Genomic DNA, 24,824 nt, shown 5'->3' with positions numbered 1-24,824 from the left:
CCAGACATTATGTTGAGTAGACTATTGGATATCCTGCTCACCTTGAGTGCCTCCAAGATGGAGACCAGACGTTGGAACACCATAACGAGGCTACCATTCCAGTTTGTCTCTAGAGTACTGTGAGACACATAGTGCCTTCTCGAAAGATACACTGAATGAACGAATGTAACTTTTAGCAATTCAGTTAAACTCATAGGGACTTTTATTCATCTATGAAGTGGATAGATTTCTTATAAAGACCTAGTGGGTCAGCATTTAAAAGTGCTTTGGAGAACTGACGTACTGACATTCTCTTGGCATGTTCAAAGGAGTAAGCTCCATTCTCTCAAAGAAGATTCACCTAATTCTTTAAAACAAATCTCCTTTCAAAAGATATATGTGCTAATTGTAGGAAATTAGGAAACAGTTTGAAAAAAAGAAGATAATAAAAATCACCAGCACCTCTTAACATTTTATGCATGTCTTGCCATTGTTTCAGAAACAGAGTTCAGCAATACACAGTAAAATAGTCCGTATTTAAAATAGACTGATCTCTAGCATGTACAAAATGCCTCACTTTCTTTTTGAAGGAAATGACTCAACCCTGGATCTAATCAATAAATTAATTAAAATGGTTTGAGATTCTATCAGATGCAAGATATTCTTTAAGGTGAAGTAGGACAGATAGACTTAAAAAACATGAGCTCTGTTCTTTAGCAGTGTCCAGAGTGTTGAGGAGATATGATATGTACATAATTTAATGATATATGACACACATATACAATAATAATACTAATGATGATAATTATATATGTTAATTATATATTAATATATATTGATTATGTAATAATAATGTGATTATTGGAATATGGAGTTATTCTCATAGAAATCCATTACCATTATTATATCTTAATTGAACTGTTGTAAAAGCTTCCTAACTGTTCTCCTGCTTCTACTCTTGCCCTGTAAAATTTATTCTTCTCATAGCAGTCAGAATGATTAAAAAAAAAAAAACACACATAAATAATATCAGATTATTTCCTGGTTAACTACCCCTCCCACACTGCAGTGACTTAGAATGAAAGACAAAACTTCTTATCTTGATTTACAAGGGCCTCACTGGACAGGCTCTGCCCATCTCTCTGACTTCTGTGTCCTGATCTCCTACAAGCCTGTGTTCCCTGGGACCAGTTTCCCGCTGCTACTCAGCTCTCCCCACCACATCTCCGCGGGCCTCTCTCCTTCCTATCAGATCAGGTTTCCACTCAGATGGCTCCTCTTCAAAGAGAACTTCCTAGACCATCCAATCTCATCAGTTATTCTCTCTTACATCACTATCTTGATTCTGGACATGACTTGTAAGCATCTCATATATTTGCTTATTATAAACCTCTTGACACTAAAATAACACTCCACCACAGCCTGATTCCCCAAGGTTCTCCTCAGTGCCTAGAAGAGAGCCTGGCTCATAGGAAGTTTTCAACAAATAATTTTGAATAACTAAATCCTCATTTGAAGTTTTCCTCAGGGAGATTAAAGCTGTATTTTAATCTTTAAGCTAATTTTGCTCCTTTCCTGATTCTTCTCGTATACTTTGCAGTTTGTGTTACTTTATTTGAGCCATGGCAAGTCTAGGATAGTCACTTGCAATTTGAGCCCAAGGTGTCCTTTGTCAGACTATGATATGGAGCTGGCAGAGCCTTGGCCACAAGCAATGACACTGGGAAGGATCACCCTGGAAATTCACATAAGCAGGTGACATCCTCAATGTGATCTTTGTGCTGCTTGGGGTTGGGAGTCACCCATTGCTCACTCAGACAGTCTTTCTTGGCTTAAAGAGCCAGGCTGTTAGGGCTAGTTCAGGTCTCCCAGCTTGAGAGCTGCTTCCTCTCTTCACCATGCCTCTCCTATGTGGTCCATGCTGGACAGTCAGGTTGTGACTTCAGGGGGAGGTAGGAGGTGGGGACAAGTATATGGTTCATTGGACTGGTTGCACAGAGACTCTCAAATTCCGAAGATTTTCTTCTAACCATCACTGATCATCCAACATTATTCATTAATCATTCACTTATTGAATCCATTCATATTCAACAAATATTTATTCTAAGGGGATTATGTGCCAGGTACCCTAAGAACTGGGTGACCAAAATAGGTAAAGCCTCACTCACATAGAGGCTTCAGTATAGAGGGGGGAAGGACGGCACTGAAGCCACACACAAAGAAGCAAGGCAGTTCCAGAAAGGACGTGTTCGGAAGAAAACAAGACACTGGGATGGCAAGTGACCGGGTGGGTAGGATGGAGGCACATGTTTCAGATGTGTTAGTCTTGCCGAGAAGATGACTTGAATGTTGAAAAGAAAGTCTTGTCAGGTTCTGAAGGAGGCACATTTCAGGTAGACAGGAGCAAAAGCCAAGGTCCTGGTAAAGAAATGAACTTGATGGGTCTGAGGAAGGAAACCAGGGTGGATAGACAATGATGAGATGACAGAGAGGGGCATGGTGATATCAGAGAGCTGGGAGGAAAGAAGAATCTGTGAAGCCTGCAGATCCTGGTATTTTCTCGACAATTTACACCAAATAGATCACCAGTCTTTTTGGCTATTGGACTGGAATAGCCATGGAAATACAGGCTCTATGTCCATGAGAATGTCATGTGTTGTATTTGCTGCTGTAGTTTCAGCATCCTGCATGTTGCCTGGCACATGATGGGAGCTCTGCACGTGTCTGCCAATGAATGAAGGATGGAAAAGCTAAAATCGTATTTTATGGAGCTCACCTCTGATCCTGATGTGCTGGGACCCTCAGAAAGGAAGAAAGTTTACAGATACACCTGCCATTCCTTCCAGGGGGCCCATGAATATGAGGGCATACAAGAGAATGGGTTTTGAAGCCTATTTGACTCTAAGTCATTCAGATTTTCACTTGAGCATTACTTCAGTCCCCCACATTTGTAAATTTTGGACACTTTATCTTGAGGGTTTGCGTGGAAACCTGAAAAAAAAATCCTTCCTTGCCTTGCACCTGTTACTTTTCCTTTTTAGAAGCAGCTTTGAGGTGATGAGAATTCTTATTTTTCTATAGCACACTTTTGTTAGAAAATGCTCCTAAACTACATGGAAAGCTTGGAAAAGAGGTGCTAGATAAATATATGTGAGTCACAGAAGATGAAATTAACAGCAACAGGGACTTCCTGTGTGAAAACAAAAACAAAAGCATCCTTTCAAAATTCAAAAATTCAGTATATGAGGTTAACAAGAGCAATACTTTCATTGCTATTATCCAATACAGATTTTTTGTCTACCTGGCCATTCCCAGATTTTGGAGAGCCGAGATGGCAAGCCAAGTTATCCCACCGCTCTCAATTTCATTCCTGACTTGCCTAATTGCTAATAACATACTTTGTGAAGGAAGAGTAAGCCGTTAGCTCCTCAAACTGTCATATAAAGGCAGAAAATGGGGATACAGGGTTCTTCACTCTTCATTTCTGTCCCTTGATTCTTTTATCCAATCTAAAATTAAATGCTCGTTTATAAGAGTGGGAGAAAGTATAATGTAAAGTATAGCTTGAGTTTTCTTTACTAAGACACCCAAGAAACGGATCGTAACACAACGTATCAATGAATGTTGACATGGAGTTGGTTTGTATTAAAAGTTCGTCAGTTTATTATGTAGGAACATATCTTTATTCAGTCCATACACAGTTCTTATCAGGCACTTTGCTATATTGGGGATACAGTGATGAATCAAACTTCCTACTCCTCCTGATGAACTCACAGGCAGTTAGGAGTTATTTATTAAAAGGATCCTTTAAATGAAGTTTTCTCTTATAAAAGGGTTTCACAGACTGGACACCAAGAAAGTATAGTATTATAATAGGAATAAGTGGTTTTGGATTCTTTGATGTTAAAAAGAAGAACATGTTTCTCTGCTCCTTCTCCATGGTAAATTGAATCCAGCACTCAGCAATATATTCTTTGGAGTAGGTTTAAAATGGATTCACTGTCTGGCTTCAAACCATATTAATATTGCAGCCTTAGAAAAGTTACTTAATCTTTCTGAACCACGATTTTCTTGTATGAATAATGTCGATCATAAAGTTTATCTACCTTGCAAACTTTTATGAGGGTGAAAGCTAAGTCTAATTTTCCATACCCACCATGCAGTAGATTCTCAGTTAAATGCTAGCTAACATCAGCATCAGCATCATTCTGTTACATTTAAAAATATTATTTACTCCCTAGCTTTTTAAAGCAAATCTTTAGGTAATTTAATTTACCTAAATTCTTTTCTTTTTAATTTATTCTAGAATCTACATTGGGAAAAGATTGTAGTTGTAAAAAAAAAAAATCAGTAATTTTAATCATACTACTAACATACACGTTATAGCCATGGCATTTTTTAGTTGTATTCCAAATTATGACTCAGAGTTCATAAAAATTGGTGAGCATGATTACATCAATCAATAGTCAAAGAGAAAACCTCTTACCACTCAAAATTTTATCAAAAAAGGAGTTCATAGTCTATTTCTGCCTTACTCAAATGCAAACCTTGCATGTTTTATGGCTTGTAGGTCATGCCTCCACAAGATAACCAGCATAAAAGTAGCTGGATATTGTGTGGGGGTTCCCGAACCTGGCTATGCACTTGACTCACTTGGGGAGTTTTTCTTTTGAAATGCATACATATAGCTCCAACCCCAGACTTTCTACATCAGAATTTTTATGACTGGGCTCCAAAATCTTTACGTTTAAAAGCTCCCCAACTTGATTCTTCAGGTAGATAGACTTTAACATGATCCCCAATTATCCCCTGCTCCTTGTGTTTATGCCTTGTATAATCCCCTTCCCTGGGGTATGGATAGGTACTGTGACTTGATTCTAACCATCAGAGGGCACCAAAGGTGATGGGATATAACCTTTATGGTTATCTTACCTAGGATTATAACTTCTGCTTTGGATACTAATCTCTCTCCCTTGCTGTTTTGATGAAACAAGCTGCCTATGGAGAGGTCCACAAGGCCTCTGGCCAACAGCCAGTAATGTTGAGGTCTTGAGTCCAACAAACCACAAGGAACTAAATCCTAACAATCATGTGAGCTTGGAAGCTGACCTATCTCCTGCTGAGCCTCCAGATGAGGACACACCCCTGGCCAACATCTTGATAGTAACTTTATGGGGAATCCAGCTAATCCATGCCCAGACTTCTGACCCACAAAAACTGGGAGATAATAAATGTGTGTTGCTCTAAATAGCTAAGCTGATGGTAATATTGTTATGCAGCAGTGGATAACTAATACAGTTCTGAAATGTAGTTAGTGTACACAATCAGTGATATCAAGCATAGTTAAGAGCAGATATAAGCTTGTTGTGTTTCTCCACTAATTTTTAATTTTTATTACTTAATACTGTTGGTGATGATGATGATTTATGATGATGATGGATTTTTATAAATATCCTTGGGGGTTTCCTTGGGGATTGGCAGTTGCATAACTCACTGATTTAATTTCTGGACTCAATGGCCAAATCTACATGGAAAAGCCATAACTGAACTAAGACCTAAAATTTGAGTAGATTTTACTCAACCTCTCCCATGAACACGGATGGGGCTATTCTTTCGGAATCGGGCAAATCCCAAAAGCCTATTGATAAAATAAAACTAAATTTTGCCTTTGTGTTCAGGAACCTCCAAATCCTATGAATTTGACTAGTGAAACAAATCATTGGATGGCAGGGAGTCTCCAGAGCTTTCCCACACTTGATATTTCTTCCTAAAAAAGGAATCTTAATATCATTAAAGAAAATTCAATCACGTGGAAGCCCGAAACCATACTTGATTATTAATATTTAGTATCATGATTGTATTAAGAAAACTAAGTTGTATTGATTTGATTTAAACATCTTAAAGTTCGTACTAAATATCACTTGACTGATACAGAGTTTTTCAAGTCCTCACATTTTCCTTCTCATTCTCATTTTGGAAATAAAGAGTCAGATTCAACGGGGTTAAAATTGCTTCCATTAGACTAACAAATAGCTCAGAAGCAAGATAAGGAGGCAGTTCCATTGTTTCCCACCCAGGGCTCTCTCCACTGGATGGTCTCTGCCTTTGTTTCATCACAGCGTTAAGTAGGCTCCTTATTGCTTGGCATGTAACAAATTACAAAATATAACTCACGATAAATGTATGATATAATTTTGTGTATTTTAGATACTAGAAGTATTCATAAAGTTGTTATTAGAATATTTTGTAAAAACTGGGGCTCCTGGCTGGCTCAGTCAGCAGAGCATGTGACTCTTGATTTCAGGGTTGTGAGTTTGAGCCTCACACTGGGTGTAGAGAGTACTTAAAAATTTTTTAACGTCTTCAAAAAAAATATTGTGTAAAACCTAAGGACGATATAAATGTGTGTGAATGGGAAGAGCTTATTGTTTGACTTCCGTTCAGCATTATTTACAAATGACAGTACATTTTCTTGAGCAGCTAGAAAGCAATACAAGTTTTGCTATCAATAGTCTTTGAGCTCCCTGACTCAGTGTAGCTGAAAAATGAGGTCTACGAAAGTTTCCAAAGCCCTGAACGATGTTAGAGTCTGGCCCTTTTATGATCAAGTGATCTTTTCAGTTTTAATGGGAAAAAATAAATCATTGTTAAAAGATAATCTTGTCACATGGAAGCCAGAAAGGTGCAATATCAATGATTCGACTTACCAAAAAACCGCCCTGCGGAATGGGATAAAGCAAGTAACAGTTTGTTTTGTTGTTGCTGTTGTTGGCAGTCCCAGCAAAGTAGGCTTAAAGAAATACATTGTTTTAAAAATAATAAGAGGGCAATACAAATGCCCTTAATAGAAAAGTGAATGGACTTGATACAGGGCTATTTTATAAGAACAAAACTGCCAATTGTTCACATTCTTCCTCTCTTTCCTCTTTTATTCAATTTTTGATGCTGCAAATAATATGAAAATCCTGGGCGTAGCTCTAAAGTTAATGCTTTGCTTGGCATTGTGGTACAAATCTATATAAAAGTAGTTTAGATATAGTTGGTAACACGAAATTGTTTCTCTAATAGTTTGTTTTCAATGGAGCTTATTCTTAGCATGTTCAAAATAGGCAAATTCATCTCTTTAAGCCAATGTTTAATTTGGATTATTATGCCAATAAGATCTGGGTGAATAAAGATATGCAAAGTGCAAGACTGTAAATTAATGGGGGAAAAAAAACCCTTTCGCATTTAAAACAACACACACACACAATCATATGCACACACACACATACACACACCCACACACCCAATTAAGATTCTTGGCCACGTAGATTTATAGCATTTATATATTTTGTTCCTCTGGGTGTGAAAAAGTGAAGGAGGGTGTCCCTAAGATTCTTCCTGTAAATTTTTTTCCTATATATGGAAAACATGTTTAAAATCCTGGTGGGAAGTAACTTCCTCCAGTTCAGAGAAATGGTTAGAGGGAATATTTGTTACTGTATACTAAGAAACACCAGTCTGGAAAATTCCCACTCGGTTCTTCCCCCGGTGCTTCATAGTTCTCCCATTGGCTCATGGGCTTGGGAAGCTTCATAGTCAATATTTTCCAAAAAGGATGCCAGTCTTTCTTGTCCCTTTTTTAAAGGGTGAAAGAGAACATCGAAGCGGTACCGAAAGAGAGTCTGAACTGAATTTGGGGTTTGGGCAATAAGCCTAGATGGGCAGCTGAAACCAGAATGTTGATGTCAGGAGGAGGGGAACTCAACCTAGTGGGATTTCCAAGACCCACTGTCAAAAGTTCTCAAGACAGTTATGCAGCATCCTCAATGCCGAAGTCGGTCCTTTGCAAAAGTACCCCCAAGCAAGAAAACCGTCAGGTCACAGATCATTCTGAAGAATCAACACAGTGTCACAGGCTGTTGACAGGTTGACATCTAAGGTCATGGACCAGTTTTCTTTGGGGGATGCCCTCATAGAGTGGAAGTGTTGCATCAGCAAAATGTCACCGAAAGCTGTCACCAAATACAGTAAACAAGGCAAAGCACTGCTTATTCATGCACCGATGGCCCAGTAAATCAAGAGTTCTCAATGACTGCTGAAGGCTGCAACAGAATATTGTATTAAAGAGGTTTCTCGGTCCAAACACAGATACAAAAAGCCCTACAGAGAACGGCAATGCCAAGATCCTTCCTAACTGTGATGTTTGGCATTTTCCTCCACGTTTTTCTTTCTTGACCTAGTTTAGCCAAACTCCTATGGCAGTACTTGTCACTTACAAACACTGGAAAGCAGGTGTAAACAGAAAGTGACTAACAAGTGCGTGTAGCATGAAAAGACTGATACTCACTTCTGTAAGGAGGTAATCAACAATTAATGAATGGCAACAGTGGCCTTCAGCAAAGGCTCTGAGTCAGAAGCACCAGGGATCTAGTCCTAACTCTTTCACGGACTTGAACTATGACCCTAATGTCTCTGAGCCTCAGTTTCTTCACCTTTAAAATGGGAACAATAATAGTGCCTATTCTATGGGATGGTAGAAAGCACTAAATTAAATAAGTGAAGCACTTAGTACAGTGTCTGGCACATAGTAAGTTATGAAAATATGTTAGCTACTTTTATAATAATAATTATTACGATTATTATCATCATTACTAGTTATAATTAGAACATGCTTTTCAAAAGTGATCACTTTGAATTTAACTTGTATGCCATCTGATCTGGAAGTATAATGAGGGTATCCAATTCCTACTGATTTAGTGAGTCAAACAGAAAACCAAAACAAATTGAATCATTCAACTGGTGTATTTAGAATTGCTGATGATTATAGCATTCAAGAAAGTTAGTGAAATACATAAATTGCAATTGAACTGTTCTTGAAAATCCCCCAAATCAGTTTTCATTTGTCTAGCCTAATGGTGGGTAGGACTTGTTCATTTTTAAAATGTATATTTAGAACCTTCTAAAAAGGAAACCTTGTGGAATGTGAAAATGGAGGAGACAAAAGGTGTTAATACAAAGGGAATATGCCAAAATCATGTATGTTCCATCTTTGAAAACAAAAAAGAATGTATTGCATTCACATATCGCTTTATGCTTTTCATGGAACTATCACTCATTGCCATTTTATTTCATTGCATGCATGCATGCGCACGCACACACACACACGCGCGCGCGCGCGCGCGCGCGCATGCACAAAGGGGAGGCTACAATGTACACAGTCAGCCTCTTTGTACCCAGCACTGCTTCTCTTCTAAGTCAGCTCTGCTGTTAGAGACCAGTGTGCAGATGGAGCTGAAGGTATGGTGTCAGCACCAAAGTTATGGGTCCACTCCAGAGATTTCATTCAAAGGATAATCTGATTAGCAAAATTTGAGACAGGCCTGTATATGCATTCTTTTATCATCTAATTCAAAAAACTCCACAACACAACTTGGATGAAATCGCCAGTATCAAAGGTCCTAATGTAGCATAATTTGTGTTGAGCATGCTGCATTGTGACAGTGCTATAAACCAGGGAGACAGTTTACTGACAATTCTGTGCTACCAGATACCAACTCAGGCCTCTGTCCAGCTTTACATTGTCAACTCTTGTGGAAACATGAGCAGTTACACAGCCTCAGAGGACGCTGAAGTCTGGATTGCAAAAGATGAGATGGACAGATTTCATATTTTCATTGCAGATTTTTTTTTTGCCTTTCAAACTGCTGAGCATAATTTTTTTTAAAGGCAGGAAATGCAACTAGTGTTTGTTTCTAGCATGGCTTCTGTTTTGAGATTTCTTCTTTGTAGAAGAAATGTGTTGCCCAGCTGTCTAGAATCCCAATCAGGATATGGCTTCAGTATGAAATATATTAAAAGAATGATTTTAGCTGGTTATAAGCAGGAACGAAAATGAGCCTGGGCCTATTTTATCCAGTTTTTACTCACAGAAGGGGCATTCTGGTTCAGTCCAGTGGGGCCAATAGGAATAGATGAAGTAAAGCTAAGTTCTGGGGGGAGGGAGTTGCTTTATTTTTTATTTTTTGTAATTATTTTGTTTGTTTTTGTTTCTGTTTTTGCCTTGGAAAGAAGAGTAATTGTGAAACATAAAGGTTCATATTAGCGAGCAAACAGAGCTGAGGAGATTCTCAGTTATAAAGATTCTCAGAAATAAAAATCATGTGTCCACTGGCCAGAAGTATTGCAGTCGACACTTAAAAGGGTAGTTCAACCCAAATTAAACTGTTGGAGGACTTAATGCTTCTCAGTATTAATATATTTCCTATTTGCAACACACACACATTATTCAACAAATTATTAATTAAAACCTCCGTTTATGCACATCCTAGGGCTACTGTCGGTTAATGGGGTAAGAGACAAAGATGATTCCAGTCCTACCTTTTAAGATGTACAGAGATTGTTGCAGAGACAGATATTTCAACCAGTATTCTATCCTTAACCAACTTAAGATGTTTTAGTCTGCTTGTTTTCTAGAACATTTCCTATTTTTTATTTTTATTTTTTAAAATTCATAGTTTTTTAAAGAAAAGTTTCAGGTTTACCGAAAAACTGAATGGAAAATATAGAGTTCCCATATACCCCTTCAACCCCCTACGCCAACACACAATTCCCTATTTTTAACATTTTTTATTAGTGTGGTACATTTGTTACAATTGATGAACCAATACTGATACATTGTTATTAACTAAAGTCTATAGTTTACATTAAGGTTCACTCTTAGTGTGGTATATTACATAGATTTGACAAATGTATACTGATATTTATCCACAATTATAATATCAAACAGAATAGTTACACAGCCCTAAAAATCCCCTGTGCTTATGGATTCATCCCCATCTCCCCCTAGATCCTTTGCTACCACTGATCTCTTACTGTCTCCATAGTTTTCCCTTTTCCAGAACATCATAGTTTTGGAATGATGCAGTACAAAGCCTTTTCAAGCTGGCTTCTTTCACTTAACAATATACATTTAAGAGTCCTCCAAGTCTTTTGGTAACTTCAGAGCTCATTTCTTTTTATCACTGAATAATATTCCATTATATGTATGGGCCACAGTTTTTTTTTTTACCCACTTACCTATTGATAGACATCTTGGCTGCTTTCAAGCTTTATCAATTATGAATAAAGTGGCTGGAAATATTTGTGCACAGGTTTTTGTGTGAACACAAGTTCTGAACTCATTTGGGTCCATATCAAGGAGCACGATTGCTGGATAGTATGGTATAAATATGTTTTCCTAAGAACCTACTAAACTCTTTGAAAGTTCCAGTACCATTCTGCATTTCAACCAGCAGTGGATGAGAATTCCTTGTTGCTCCACATCCTTGTCAGCATTTGTGGCTACCAGTGGCTTAGCTTTTGGCCATTCTAATAGGTGTTTAGTAGTATCACATTACTGTTTTTTATTTGTTTGTTTGTTTTTTTAAGATTTTATTTATTTATTTGACAGAGAGAGACACAACGAGAGAGGGAACACAAGCGGAGGGAGTGGGAGAGGGAGAAGCAGGCTTCCCGCAGAGCAGGGAGCCCTATGCGGGGCTCGATCCAAGGACCCTGGGACCATGACCTGAGCCGAAGGCAGATGCTTAACGACTGGGCCACCCCGGTGCCCCTCGCATTATTGTTTTAATTTGTAATTCTTTGATGACATATGTATTTCCTAATTTTTAATTCTCTTACTTATCTATTACATATTTTTCTAACATCTGTGATTTTGACCTTTATGTTTCAATCATCCATTTATTCAATTATTTATCCACATGCATTCAGTGTCTACTATATGCCAGTAACACTTTTCAAAGCTAGGCTATTTTTCTTTCTTTTACCCTTTTATTATTCTTTTTTCATTTTCAGTTTGTCATATTCCACTAATTATTTATTTCACATAAACTGTTAGTTTGTCCCTCTCTCCTAGTCTATTAATCTCCAAGTGAACTGGCTATCTCTTACTTCTCTGGTGATAATTGTTTCATTTCTTCAACTTTCTCTTGTTCCCTTCAAAACTTTCATCATTATAGATTCATAATACATACAGCACAGAGTGGGTATTGCTAAAGATGAAACTACTGAAAAAAATGAAGTGAAGAAATCACTTACCTTGGTTCACAATAAATCTTAACTTCTGTATTGTTGCCAGATTGCCACTAACTCGGTATATTCCATCAACATCTAGACCTGAAAATAAAAGGGCATGTTTTATATTTGCTCATAAAGGAACTGAGATGGTAAAAGAAAAAAAATTAAATGTGGGAAGGAAGGTAATAGTAAATCAACGCCAAATATCCCTTTCTCATAGAGAAGACAAATTTCTATGTTCTAAACCAAGCAATCTTCAATAGTTTAATTTCAACAAACTAATCATAAAGTTCAGTCATAGTCAATCATCAACAAATTTGAATCTAGTTTAATCATAGAAGAGTAATAGGTAGCATTGGATTTCACACTATAGTTAAGATTTAGTCCCAACACAGGAATTAAACTGGTGGTAGGTAGGAGAAAAACCTTCACTTATATATTATTGCCCCTTTCTGGACAGAAAACAACCCAAGGCATTTGTGGGATCTCCCTTCCTTCCTACTTTCCTCCTTCCCTCCCTCCTTTCCTTTCTTATTCTATTCTATTCTATTCTATTCTATTCTATTCTATTCTATTCTATTCTATTCTATTCTATTCTATTCTATTCTATTCTATTCTATTCTATTCCATCCTGCCCTGTCCTGTTTCATCCCATTCCATTCAATTCCATTCTCTTTTTTCTTGTAATCCTATAACATAGCATGCATTGGTCTAATTATTTTAAACTACAGAAGAAAATTCTATTCCCCAGATGTATAAATAGTTTGATAATCTCTAGTATATTACAGGTAATGGGGGTACTCTCTTATGGAGGGATAATAAAGAAAAAGGTCTTCGACAAAATGCTGAAATTAGTTTCAGAGTATTTTAAAACTGGTCATCTATAATTCAAAATAACCTATCCTGGCAGTGGATTTGGATGATCAACCACTTGTTTTCCACACATCTATTTATAGCATCTAGTTATTTCCATGATCAAGTTATCAAAAATTGAGGAAACAGGAAAATAGAAAGAGAAACACTTACTGAAACACTATTATTGTCCCTAAGGAATGTGGATAACATAATTTTAATGTCAAGAGTGTATATTCCTTGATGTGTCCAGGCCCTCAGAGAGGCCAGGGATGAGGTTACCACCCAACTGTCTCAACTATTTATGGAAATGGCATAGCACCAAGATTAAACATTGTAATTCACAATCATACGTATTAAATGAGTTGGTAGAAATTATTGTCATAATATAACAGAATAAGGGCTTTGTAAAGCTCTTTATAGTAGGAACAGTTCTGCCATTGTGCAAAATATTTCATCAGTAGTTTAGGGTAGAATAACATAACTTGCAACACTGGCATTGATGGTATAATTCAAAATAATCATTCACCATTTTTTAATACTTTATTTTTTTAGAGCAGTTTTAGTTTATAGCAAAATTGAAGGGAAGGTACAGAGATTTCCCATATGCTTCCTGTCCCTCATAGATGTATAGCCTCCTCCATTATCAGCCCCCCCCCCCCACTAGGGTGATACATTTTTACAATTGAGGAACCTACATTGATACATTATAATCAATGTTTATTGTTGCATTATGGCTCATTTTGGTGGTGCACATTCTATGGGTGTGGACAAATACATAATGACACGTATCCATTATTATAGAGTGATACAAAGTATTTTCCCTTCCCTATAAATCCTCTCTGCCCTACTATTCATCTCCATGATTTTTAACCTTCCATGTGATAAACTATGGAACAATTTGGAATAATATCAATAAAATGGAATAGTTGTTAGCAAACGTATTAATTCGTTTGAGTTTTGTAGTTCTAGAATAATCTAATAATAAATCACTGTCTCTGTCCCTTCATGAGAATTATGAATTTGTGAGGAATTAAGATGAGGTTGGACACCTATTAGTGTGTATGAGTGTCTAAGACACATCATATATTTATAAAAATCACATATATTATTTCATCCTAATGCACAAAATAGCTACATTAATGAAAAGTTACTCCAGTGTGTTTGCTTTTAAGTACAATGTGCATTTGACAACCGAAATGTAACAATAATCCTAATTAAAATTTTTCTAATAGGTAACTCCTAGGTTTAGTATGTGACCATTTTGGTCTTCAGCATATACACTTGTACCCAGAACTTTATAATTTATTACACATTACTTTTCTTGCTTTGTCATTAGCTAGTGTTTGGTACCTAGATTTACCCTAAAAATTTTAAATAATATGATAGATTTTAGAAATATTAAAACTTCCAAGTAAGTATGTCCCTTTCAAAATATTTCCTCTTGCAGTTATATATAATTTTTTTCTGAACATGTAGCTATTAGGGAAAATATTTTGGAATTCTTTAAAATCACCTTCAGTGGCTCCATATTATCTGTAGAAAAATTTTTCTGGTGGCAAGTTTGGGGCCTTTGGTAATAGATTTGTAATTGGAACTAGATAAAGGTCATTCAAAACCATGATTGGTGAATAATGTCAGCCTGCTTGCCACCACAGACAAAGTTTCACCAAATGAAAGTTGTCTGGTGTTTTCCCATGAGTTACCAGTTTCTTTGAAAGAATGTGAGAAAAAGGATATTTTAGTAAATAGAAACATTGATGCAATATGCAGACCTACATTCTCTAAGTGAGAAATCTTAATATGATTTTTTTAGAATTGGTTAAATTAGCCCTGTTTAAAATAATGATTCAAGGTGAAATGTTGTTTAAAATCTATTACAATACAAACAAGAAAATTCGCTATACAATTCTTTTTAAAATCAATTTTTGTTTTGCTAATTAGTTGGACCCTTATCAGAGGTCAATAGTAAATGATGTTACTTGAATGTCAATGAATTTTTATTGCAAATAAGGACTTTACTTAAGTTTTACTTTATATGCATAACTCTTTATTCAAAAGGTACAAAATCAAGCACATTTCTATTTTGAAGCTGGGACTCTTTCTTTTCTAATTATTTTATATGTTATTGTAAATGCATATGTTGTCTAGAATTGTAAACTGAATTTCAATTACTGAAATTACCCAGGATCCAAAACTTTCTTTTCCTTTTCTAGAAATTTAAAGTTACAACATAAGAAGTACCCCCCCACACACACACACACACACTTGGTGTTTCATAAATTTTCAGTAGAAGTTTTTTCTTTGTCTTTTTTTTTTTAAGTTGGGTAATCAAAAACATTTGAAAGAGCAGTATGGGTTGGATATATTATGCTTGAGCAATTGGAAAACACTATACTGTTTAAACAAAGCAGCCTCATCCTAAATTAATAACCCAATTTTCTTCTGGGATAAAAGGAGGGAGGGCTGGGGATGGAGACAGGGAGCGTAACTCAGACCAGTGCCACCACTGTGGTTATAGAACTAAGTCACAGCAGAGAAACTGCTTTGTGGCTTAAGATAGAAACCAGAAAGTAAGAGGGAGTAAAGCAAAACATATTAGATGCAATTTGAATCTAACTTGACACAACTTCCAAGCCCTTTGGATTCAGAGATATCAACACCATATATCTTGTGAAGGGTAACAGTCTCTGGCATTAGTGCTCCTGCTTCACATGGCTTATGCTGCCCTACTATCATACTTTCTAAATTACATAAATAGAGTGAAAATGACAAAGTACATATTAAAAAGGAGGGCATGACATTTTGCCAAATAATCTGGAACATATCCGTGAATTTTAGCAGTGATAAATTATATAGGTACAGTCTTGAAGTTGATTAGTCTTCCCCCGAATGCCTCACAGAGTGGCAAACCCAAAGTCCTAGGAATTATGACCCAAATTGCAACGGTTCACGTGCCATCCTCTTTTTGCTCCAAGAACTTTGAAAGTCATGCCAAACCAAACCAATGTAAATTGGTGGATTTGGACATCCTTTTCATGACCACATTATCCTTGCTGAATTGGAAACTACTTATTTTGGAAATATAATTAGACCTCTTAAGATTTTTAAATGTGCAATGTCTTCAAGGTACCCATGCTGTGCTTTGGTGAAGTTCGGAGAAAAATCACTTTGAAAGGTACTTCTTTCAAGAAAATACCATAACTGGATGCTGACAAGAACTCTTCTTGTTATGCTAAAAATACTTTGGGAACACGGTGACACTAAGTCATTTTCATTTTTTTTTTAAAACAAACTGGCATTAGTGGCAGTAATGAAAAATTCTCTGAAGAAATCCATGTTCACTGAAAGGTCATTTATTTGTTCATCATCAGCTGACCGTTTCAAAGTAGTGTTTACCATTGACAGAAATCACTGGGTGTTGCTATAGGAGACTTTCAGAAGTCTCTCTCCGCTAGCCCCCACCTTTTCTTCTGAAGAAGTTAGACTAGGATAGACACACAATTAGGAGTTATTAGACCAAATGGTGGTCTAAACCCAGTGGAAAGAATGCAGCTGTCATGAGTAATTCCCACTATAAATCTTAGACACTTTCCAAAAAGAAATCTAAGAGACCAGCACTGTTTCCACAGTTGACTGGCTTATCTGCCAAAATACAGGCAGTTTTGAACAATGCAGATGAGCCTGTTAAAAATAGTTGCAAACGGTGGATTAGGTAGCATTCTTGGTAGCTTGAATGATGGGCAAACCACGAAGATGTAGAATTTGAGCTTGGTTGAGATGTGTGCCCCAAAAGCTTGCTTGTTTTTCTGGAACATAACAAAATGCATCTGAAACCCTGGAGTCTGAATTGTGGGCTGGGAATTTTGCGCAAACAGCCCCTCTCCTGAGATTTATGGCACTTCCTAATTCCTAGGAGGCCAGAGCTACCGCAAGAAGAGTCATTCTCGCAATTCTTTGGTCTTCTGGCTTTTCCCTCTGGCAAAAACCAGTGAGCATGGGAACACCCACAATGCCCCCAAAGATCTGCACGTTTCTTTCTTGGTCCTTCTGAAGGTCCTGCTTGAGTTTAGAGCTGAACATGAGGGGAAGTTAATGTGCCTTTCAGACCTATTCCTCCTCCCCTAAATTGAGTCTCTCCAACTTTTTATTGCCAACTTATTTGTTCTCACACTTTAAATCCAATGACTGAGAGAATAGGACATAATCTGAAACTCTAAATTTAATTCCTACTCTGTCTCAATGGCTGGTATTTATGCTGCATCTATTTGCTGGCTTTATTTAACTATTAATAACTTCTCGTGAGATGTCCATCCTTGAAGAACGATTAACTTAGGAAATACTTGACACGATTCTGATTGTCAAAAAAGATTTTTCTACATGTTAACTTTATGACTTTATAATAACCATTTTGAATAGATTTTTTTTTTTTTTTTACTATAGAGGCAAATATACCTCTTGGGCAAAAATGAAAATTAAGCCACACAAAATGTTATACAAAAATACTATATCTATTCCATCCTGCTATCCAAAGATAATCATTGCTAACATTTCAGTTGTAGTTCTTTTTGTTGTTACTCATTTTATGTTAATGTGTCATATTTCTGTTTATTAATTTAACTTTGAATGGTATTTATTGACTCCCTATTAGAAAAGAGAACGAGTTTAGTGCATGGTTCCTATGTACTCTCTCTGTTCTTATTAGTTACATTGGCTTATTTCTATTTCTTAAGTCAAATCACCTCTGTGCTATAGAAAAATAAGAAACTTAGTGCATTTCCTCTTCCTTCCCTTTCCTTCCCTCATAGTTACAATTTTATCCTTTACGTTATTCCTTGTATTCTCAGAGTTTAAGATTATTTTATTTTATTCTCTATAAATATTTTGTCACTTACCTATAATTCAATATTAAATGTTACTAAAAAAAAAAGGAAGGTGATTGAGTTCAACACTAAAATTTTGCATGACAAAGGAGCTCTCCCAAAAGTCAAGGCCTGATGTGTTTTCTTTTAGAGGTTCCTTCATTTCCTCAAATTAAGCACTGCCCAAAAGAACTTCCTGTGATGATGGAAATGTTCTATCTACCTATTCAAGCCAGTTGCCCTTGGCCACATTTGGCTGACTTCTGAGTGCTTGAAATGTGGTTAGTGCAATTGAATTTTTATTTTACTTAATTTTAAATACTGTAACTTTGTGACTACCATATTGGACCGTGCAACTCAAGGTCACAGTGAACTACTTGGGTTCCACTGTTACTCTCTCTTGGATTTATTTTTAAGAGTTTTGTTTTCATAAAAGTATGTGATTGGTAAATTTTCTTATTTCTTCTGTCTCAATGACTGTTTTATTTTGCTTCATACTGAATTGTTCATTTAAATACTTGTTTGAGCCTCATTAACTTTTATTTTCTAACTTTGAAAAAACATTTCATTATTTTCTAGCATCTCTGCTGTTAAGTCTGTTATTAAATTGATCATTGATGCTTTGTAGGTCAATTGCTTTTTCTTTTGGGATTTTTTTAAAAAAGATTTTTCCCTTTAAACTTGTAGAAGTAAAATTTTATTCAGATGTGTCTACATGTAGGCCCTTTCAATCAGAAAAGTTTCTTATATTATTTTCTTGATATATCCTTCCCTCTATTGTCTCTTTTCCATCTAAAACTACTTAAGATGGATGCTGTTCCAATATCAGATTGCCCTTATGATTGAAAGAGCAAATTAATTAGAATATATGGTGCATCATGGGTATTTTTGTATTTGCACACATCTTTTTTTCCTCCAATTAGCTTCAGTCTTATATGGGGAGACTAAATGAGGGTTTCTTGTAGGATGAAGGGGTGAGTAGACAGTAAGCTAGTAGTTCTTCAATTACCAAAGGAGGGAGGACCTTATTTTGGATAAGGAATACTTGAACTGTTCTGCTCCTGGACAGAGCTCTCCTCTCTAACTCTGAGTCTGAGTTACCTTATTCTCCACTGCCTTCTTCCTCAGATGCCAACAGCCTCTCCTCTGTTTTTGTAGAACTTGTTCTCAGGCTCCAGCAGCTGCTGCAGGTGCTTGCTTGGTACAGGATACATGGAGAGGGGCCCAGGTCTCCCAGATATTAGATCTGATATGTAGTGAATTATTTATTTATTATCCTCTTGCCAATTTCTGCTCTTTTTATTCAACTCCAAGTTTAGATATTCTCTAGAACATCCCTGGAAAGAATTGTGCCTAATTATTGTGTCTGGGAATGGTGTTTCTTCTGCTCTAATTTCTCCACTTGTTTGATCCCATCTGCTTTCTGTCTTCTTGGAATTTCTATTTCTGGTCGGCTGATGGCACCTTTTTTGTTTTCAGCAACATTATTATTTTTTTCTTTTTCAACATATCTTTTCTATTATTTCATCAGGATTTTTTGAGGAAGAAGAAGCAGACAAGTTTTTTTCAGTATGCCAGCTTTTATGGGGCCCTGCATTGTTTTTCATAAAGATAGACTTTTTAATGCTGAAAACAAAAGTTTCATTAGATTGTGAAGATAACTAGCTGTATAATAATCTTCTCTGTTGGCATATGGGATATAAATAACCTGGGATTACATTATGAATATTTAAAATATTCAAGTGTCTCTAATTCTAACATGGGGAAAATATGTTAATGTAGGGTCCAGGATAAGTATACTCCTCATTTCCTCTTATTTCTCTCACTTCTGTCCTTTTATTTGTATTTACAGAAATTCTATTATCACTTATGATTTCTCAAATGTTCCCCTTATTACTGCGATTGTTTTATTTTTTTTCTCTTCCATTTGTTTCATGATCCCTTTCTGCCCTTCCTTTTACATTTTCATCTCATTTTGATATTTTCTCCTACCTTCTCTGTATCTCTGCTATAAAATCTTATAGAGACAATTGTCATAGTAAGTTTTTCTTTTTAAAATCATAACAAAATACTTACTTTCAATTAGTTTAATTTTGATTATTGAAGTATAGTTGATATACAATGTTATATTAATTTCAGGTGCACCACATAGTGATTTGACAAGTCTATACATTATCTTTAACTTTTCTTCACTATGTTTGTTTGATTGATTTGGGTAATAGTCTTTTTTCAATGACTTATGTCTGAATGAAATGAGTTTTTCATCTACCAGATATTTTGGAGTAGATTCATAGGGAAAAGAAGAATTTTAGTCCTCTTAAGATGTGAAAGAGATAAATATTTATTGCTAAAATTTTTAAAGAAACATTAGAGTGAAAAAGAGATCACTAAGAGAAGGGTGCTTTTTTATTTCTGAGAAAACTGTTTACGACCTGTGATGCTGATAAATGTGACATTATTTTATATTGTTTATATAGCTAGTGTTTTAGATAAGGACCAAATTCCAGATTTAAATTAATGTCTTAAAACTAAAAGAGCACAAAGTAAATAATATATGGGACTAAGAACAAAATGGTATCAAACACAGAATTTTGGATCAGAGGGAGAGATGTTGGTTTTTCTTCAAAGACTATTCATTGAACACTTGTGTAGTTAGGATCATTATCAAATCCTACTCTCTCACCCCTCCCCCCCAAACTCGCATCTGTTTAAGGTGTTATACCAGGAGATAAAATTGTTAAGGATCCTAGCCAAAAATAGTTACATATGTATTTGTCATTCATTCATTCATTCATTCATTCATATTTGTTATTTGCCCAGGCCTGACCTCTTAACCAGTTTTGTCCTATTTGAGCATCTGAGAAGATAAACTTAAAATTGGGAGAGGAAAAAGACAAAATATCCTGTGTTAGGAGCATTACTAGTTGTGTTTCTTGGTGGTCCTGTATTGTACCATTTATACGTTAAAAAGATCTATGGCACTAGTATTTGTGGATGGTGGTGGGGGATGGTTGACTTTCTTACTTTTAAGTATTCTTCTTATTTTTTAACGATTTTATGTATGTATGTATTTAGAGAGCACAGAAGGGGGAGGGGCACAGGGAGAGAGATAATCTCAAGCTGACTCTGTGCTGAGCTCCGAGCCCCACCTCCCACAACCCAAGATCATGACCTGAGCAGAAACCAAGAGTCTGGTACTCAACCGACTGAGCCACCCAGGTGCCCCTACTATTATTAAGTATTATTATTGTTATTTTTATATAGAGTTACTTTGTTAGAAAAAAATTGGAAAACCATTTATTGAATTAGTTTCCCATCTCTCCAGTTCCTTTTAAGTTGGACATTGGACACTTTGAGAAGTACAGGAGAATCACACTGAATTCTTTAAATGTTATCAGAAACACAAAAGCCATCCTCCTCAATGTGCAAATCTCCTCAATGTACACTGTCTTTTTTCACTATTAGAATTTTCTCCTTATATTTCTCCTTAGTTCTTATCATAATATTTCACTGTGTCAGAATTGGAGATGCTCATCCATACCATCACAGTCCAGAAAAGTAGAGAGTAGTTTATAAAAAGTCCTGTGAAAACTCACATCAATACTGAGGGCTAGATCTTGGTTTCCATTCACTGTAATTCTTTTTATGTATTAGGCTTATTTTTGCATATAACCTCCATACATTTCATTCAGCTCATATTCCATTTAGATGTACCAGTGAGCCAAATGCCTTTAAAATCATGCTTTTAAATGTACAGAATACTAATTGATAGGCAAATAAAGATAAAAAAAAAAGGAAAAGAAGTTACAACATGCTGATGTGATACGGGTGGAATTTATTTGTGTACCCTCCTTAATACCTAGTAAAATGAAATGAGAGTCTAAGGATGGCATCCCATGTGTCGTTCCTCATGTCTCTTACACTTTGATCCTTACATATCTGTCTAAACCCAGCGAAGAATTTGAAGCTTAACAATATGAAGCCTGTAGGATGGCAGACACAAATATGGTTTATAGAATTATATTGATCTTAGAATCATTCTGAAAGTATCTCAAGGTAAGAAGGATCTCCAAGAGACCTTGAATTTGCCTGTGAAACTTCACTAGAAAACCCAATGTCCTTGATTTGACAAGACAAAATGATTTCTGTAAAGTAGAAAGCAAAGTACCTGGACATAGTCTTTGATAAATTCTCTTACATGTTTCTTTCTTTCTTTTCTTTACTTTCTCTCTTTTCTTAGTCTTGGAGACAAATATTAGCCAATGATTCTGATTATCATTAAGTGAGAGCTCTCGTCTTGAGGAAAAATTTCATGTGTCTGGAAGATATTGAAGTTGAAGGTTGTGTTTGGTTCATCGCATCTCATTCTCTGAGTTTCTTTTATGTTTGAGTTTCATTGTTATGTTCTGCTGTGATCGTGCTGATGTAAATAAATCATTTTTTGGTATTGTGACTTGCTCAGAGTGTTTCTTTGAAATACATAGGAGTAATAAGAAGGAACAGGCTAATTTGGTCAGCCATTATCATCTGGTAGTTTGCAAGCAAATGCACTGGCATAACGTGAATTTCAAACAGCCCTGGGTGTTCACCGCAGCGGGATCCGTGGAGCAGGTTTAATGAAAGAAAGCCAGTTTCCTGAAGGTGTCATTCCTAAGGAAAGCTTGGAGCTTAGGAAGGGATCATCTGTAGACTATGCCCTTGCACGCTTTTTCTTTTAAAAATTTCAGCAACAAACTCTTTCATGAGTTAAAGGCATGCACTAAAAGGCTTACCAACACAAACAAGAAGAAAACACTGAAAAATGGCTCCTTTGGTGATGAAGTCAAAATAGTTACATAAAGTCTAGCCTTTAATCCCATTATACTTGAAATAGATATTGATTTAAAATTCATATACTTGCCCTCATTCTTTTCAATCCCCCTACCCCTATTTTTTTTTTTAAACATCTAAACAAAGTGACCTCATTGTTTTCCATTGGACTTTTTTTAAACATTGGCTGGGATGATTGAGATTCAGGAATGTGGGAAAATGGATTCCCAAACCATGTCCCTCCCCTTTCATTCTGAACTGTAATTTTTGGCTTGGCTTGAATCACAGTCATCGCATTTCAGCCTGAATCTCTCTGTAAAGTGATCTTTCTTAAACATTTCTCTCACTCATCAAGGGATCAGAAACAAAGCTGTTCTAGTCTTTCAGCAAAACACTTACAAGCAGCTTTTACCGAGAAGTTGCAAGAGCTAAATTTCCTCTAAAATTGTTTGAAAAGTGAACATTTTCAGTGCCTCGTTGTCCTTTTTGTGAATCTTGTCATCTGTATGCCATGAGCTCCAGCAGCTATTTTAATCTGTTTTTGTTTGCAATCCATTTGGTGTCCACCCAAGGAAATGCAGGTGATTCTAATTAACTTACTGCTGAAGATGTAGGAAAAAAGTATCTCAATTGTGTCGCACAGAATTATACACTTAAAACCTTTCTTCTATTATTTATAACATATTATTAATGAAAATGATTGTATGAATATGTTTACCACCTAATTCATTGCTGTTCACTTTTTTAAATCAATGAGGCTTATGGCACAGAAAAAAGCCACACACATACACAAATACACAGACACAATACAGACCCTAAGCTGCTTGCCAACTTTTATTTAACAAGAGTAGCAACTTAAAAATAACATTATTTTTACTTTGTGCAACATAGTTTAATATCTGAAATAACCCTGTTCCAATAAAAACCTATTGAAATACTCTCAGCCTAACTCTGCCCTGAAGGTAAAAGTGATTAATTGAAAGATTTTGGCAGATCTCTGCTCACCACCAGGGCAGTTTAATTTAGAACACATTCAACCATTTCTCAGTGTCTCTGTGTTGGTGGAGCATAACTTTTGATCTTCTTTGGGGAGGTGCCTCTAATTCAGACCCTTTAGCTAGCCACTTCCTGGAGGGTTCTGATGGCTTGCTTCTGCTAAGCATTCAGGTAAGAGAGAGCCCTTCTGGCTGTGGCTTCTAATGTGGGGCAGGGAAGCAGAATTCCAGACACAAAGGCAAAATAGACTACAAACCTGTTTGAGTATATCTACCATCGGTAAATTTCCTATTTAGATCACAGACGAACTTCTGAGAAATTCTGGTGCCAATAGACTCTTTTCTAGTTAAAGAAGAGGCTCCTGGCCATGACAGTGAATGAGACTGAAAAGAATAAACTTCCTTCTTCTCAGGAAATATAAATAAGCGTATTATTTTCTTTTTGATAATACAGGAGAGATTATCATGTGGGTATTGTTAATACTTCTGCTAAACAGAGAGATGGGGCTAGTACACAATCCTCCCTTTTTGGCAAATGGACCTGTGTTAAATTGTGGTTAAGTGGAAGGAAAGACGAATTCTAATATATTCTGGATGGAAAGACCTTGAGTTGGGGAACTCCAACCTTGCATACCACTTAACACATATTGATTAGGCACTTATAGTGAAAGAGTGTGCTAGGCACTGGAGTTATAACAACGAACGTAGTACACAGTCCAGATACGATGGAGCTAGTATTGTTCTGAGACACTGACGGTGAATCCTGCACACAAATTGATGAGTTAGTAAACAATGGCACCTGCAATCTTTAATATTTTCACACATGCAACACATCTGAGCAATACACTCAGGTTAGTGCATGCTCTATAGCCAATTTTAGAAGGAAACAACATTATGATATATATTCAGTTTCACATTATATCCTCAAACAGTTAAGCAATATGTTACATATTACATATATGTTATGCAGTACTCTCTATATAACTATATGTTATATGTATCATATATATATTATGCCTTATACTATTAATAGTAATTATCTGTACAGTGGGATTATAAAAGTGATTCTGGTTTATTTATTATTTTATGTATTTCTGACTATTTTGTATGTGTGCTTATGTATACACATATGCATATGTAAGAGTATGTATATTATTATATACAAAAACAATAATGGTATTTATTTCATTACCAAAATATCATGCCATAGATTACATTTCTTTGTTATGATATAAGTTTATGTTCCTATAGGCTTATTTGAATAAGA

The 24,824-nt window shown here is 36.0% G+C and overlaps 1 protein-coding gene across 1 annotated transcript in view; it reads right to left on the bottom strand.

The window, feature by feature from the left end:
- Positions 1-24,824, bottom strand: part of ARHGAP15 (Rho GTPase activating protein 15) — a 610,094-nt gene that overhangs the window by 193,053 nt on the left and 392,217 nt on the right. Inside the window, exon 11 of the mRNA XM_035726444.1 lies at positions 12,061-12,138. Within this exon, the coding sequence (XP_035582337.1) occupies positions 12,061-12,138 (78 nt within the window). The remainder of the gene's footprint in view (positions 1-12,060; positions 12,139-24,824) is intronic.

The sequence above is a fragment of the Zalophus californianus genome, chromosome 3 (assembly GCF_009762305.2).
Source record: "Zalophus californianus isolate mZalCal1 chromosome 3, mZalCal1.pri.v2, whole genome shotgun sequence".
In the NCBI taxonomy this organism is placed as follows: domain Eukaryota; kingdom Metazoa; phylum Chordata; class Mammalia; order Carnivora; family Otariidae; genus Zalophus; species Zalophus californianus.
Note: the sequence above shows the minus strand (reverse complement) of the source record. Positions and strands in the feature narration are given on the sequence as shown.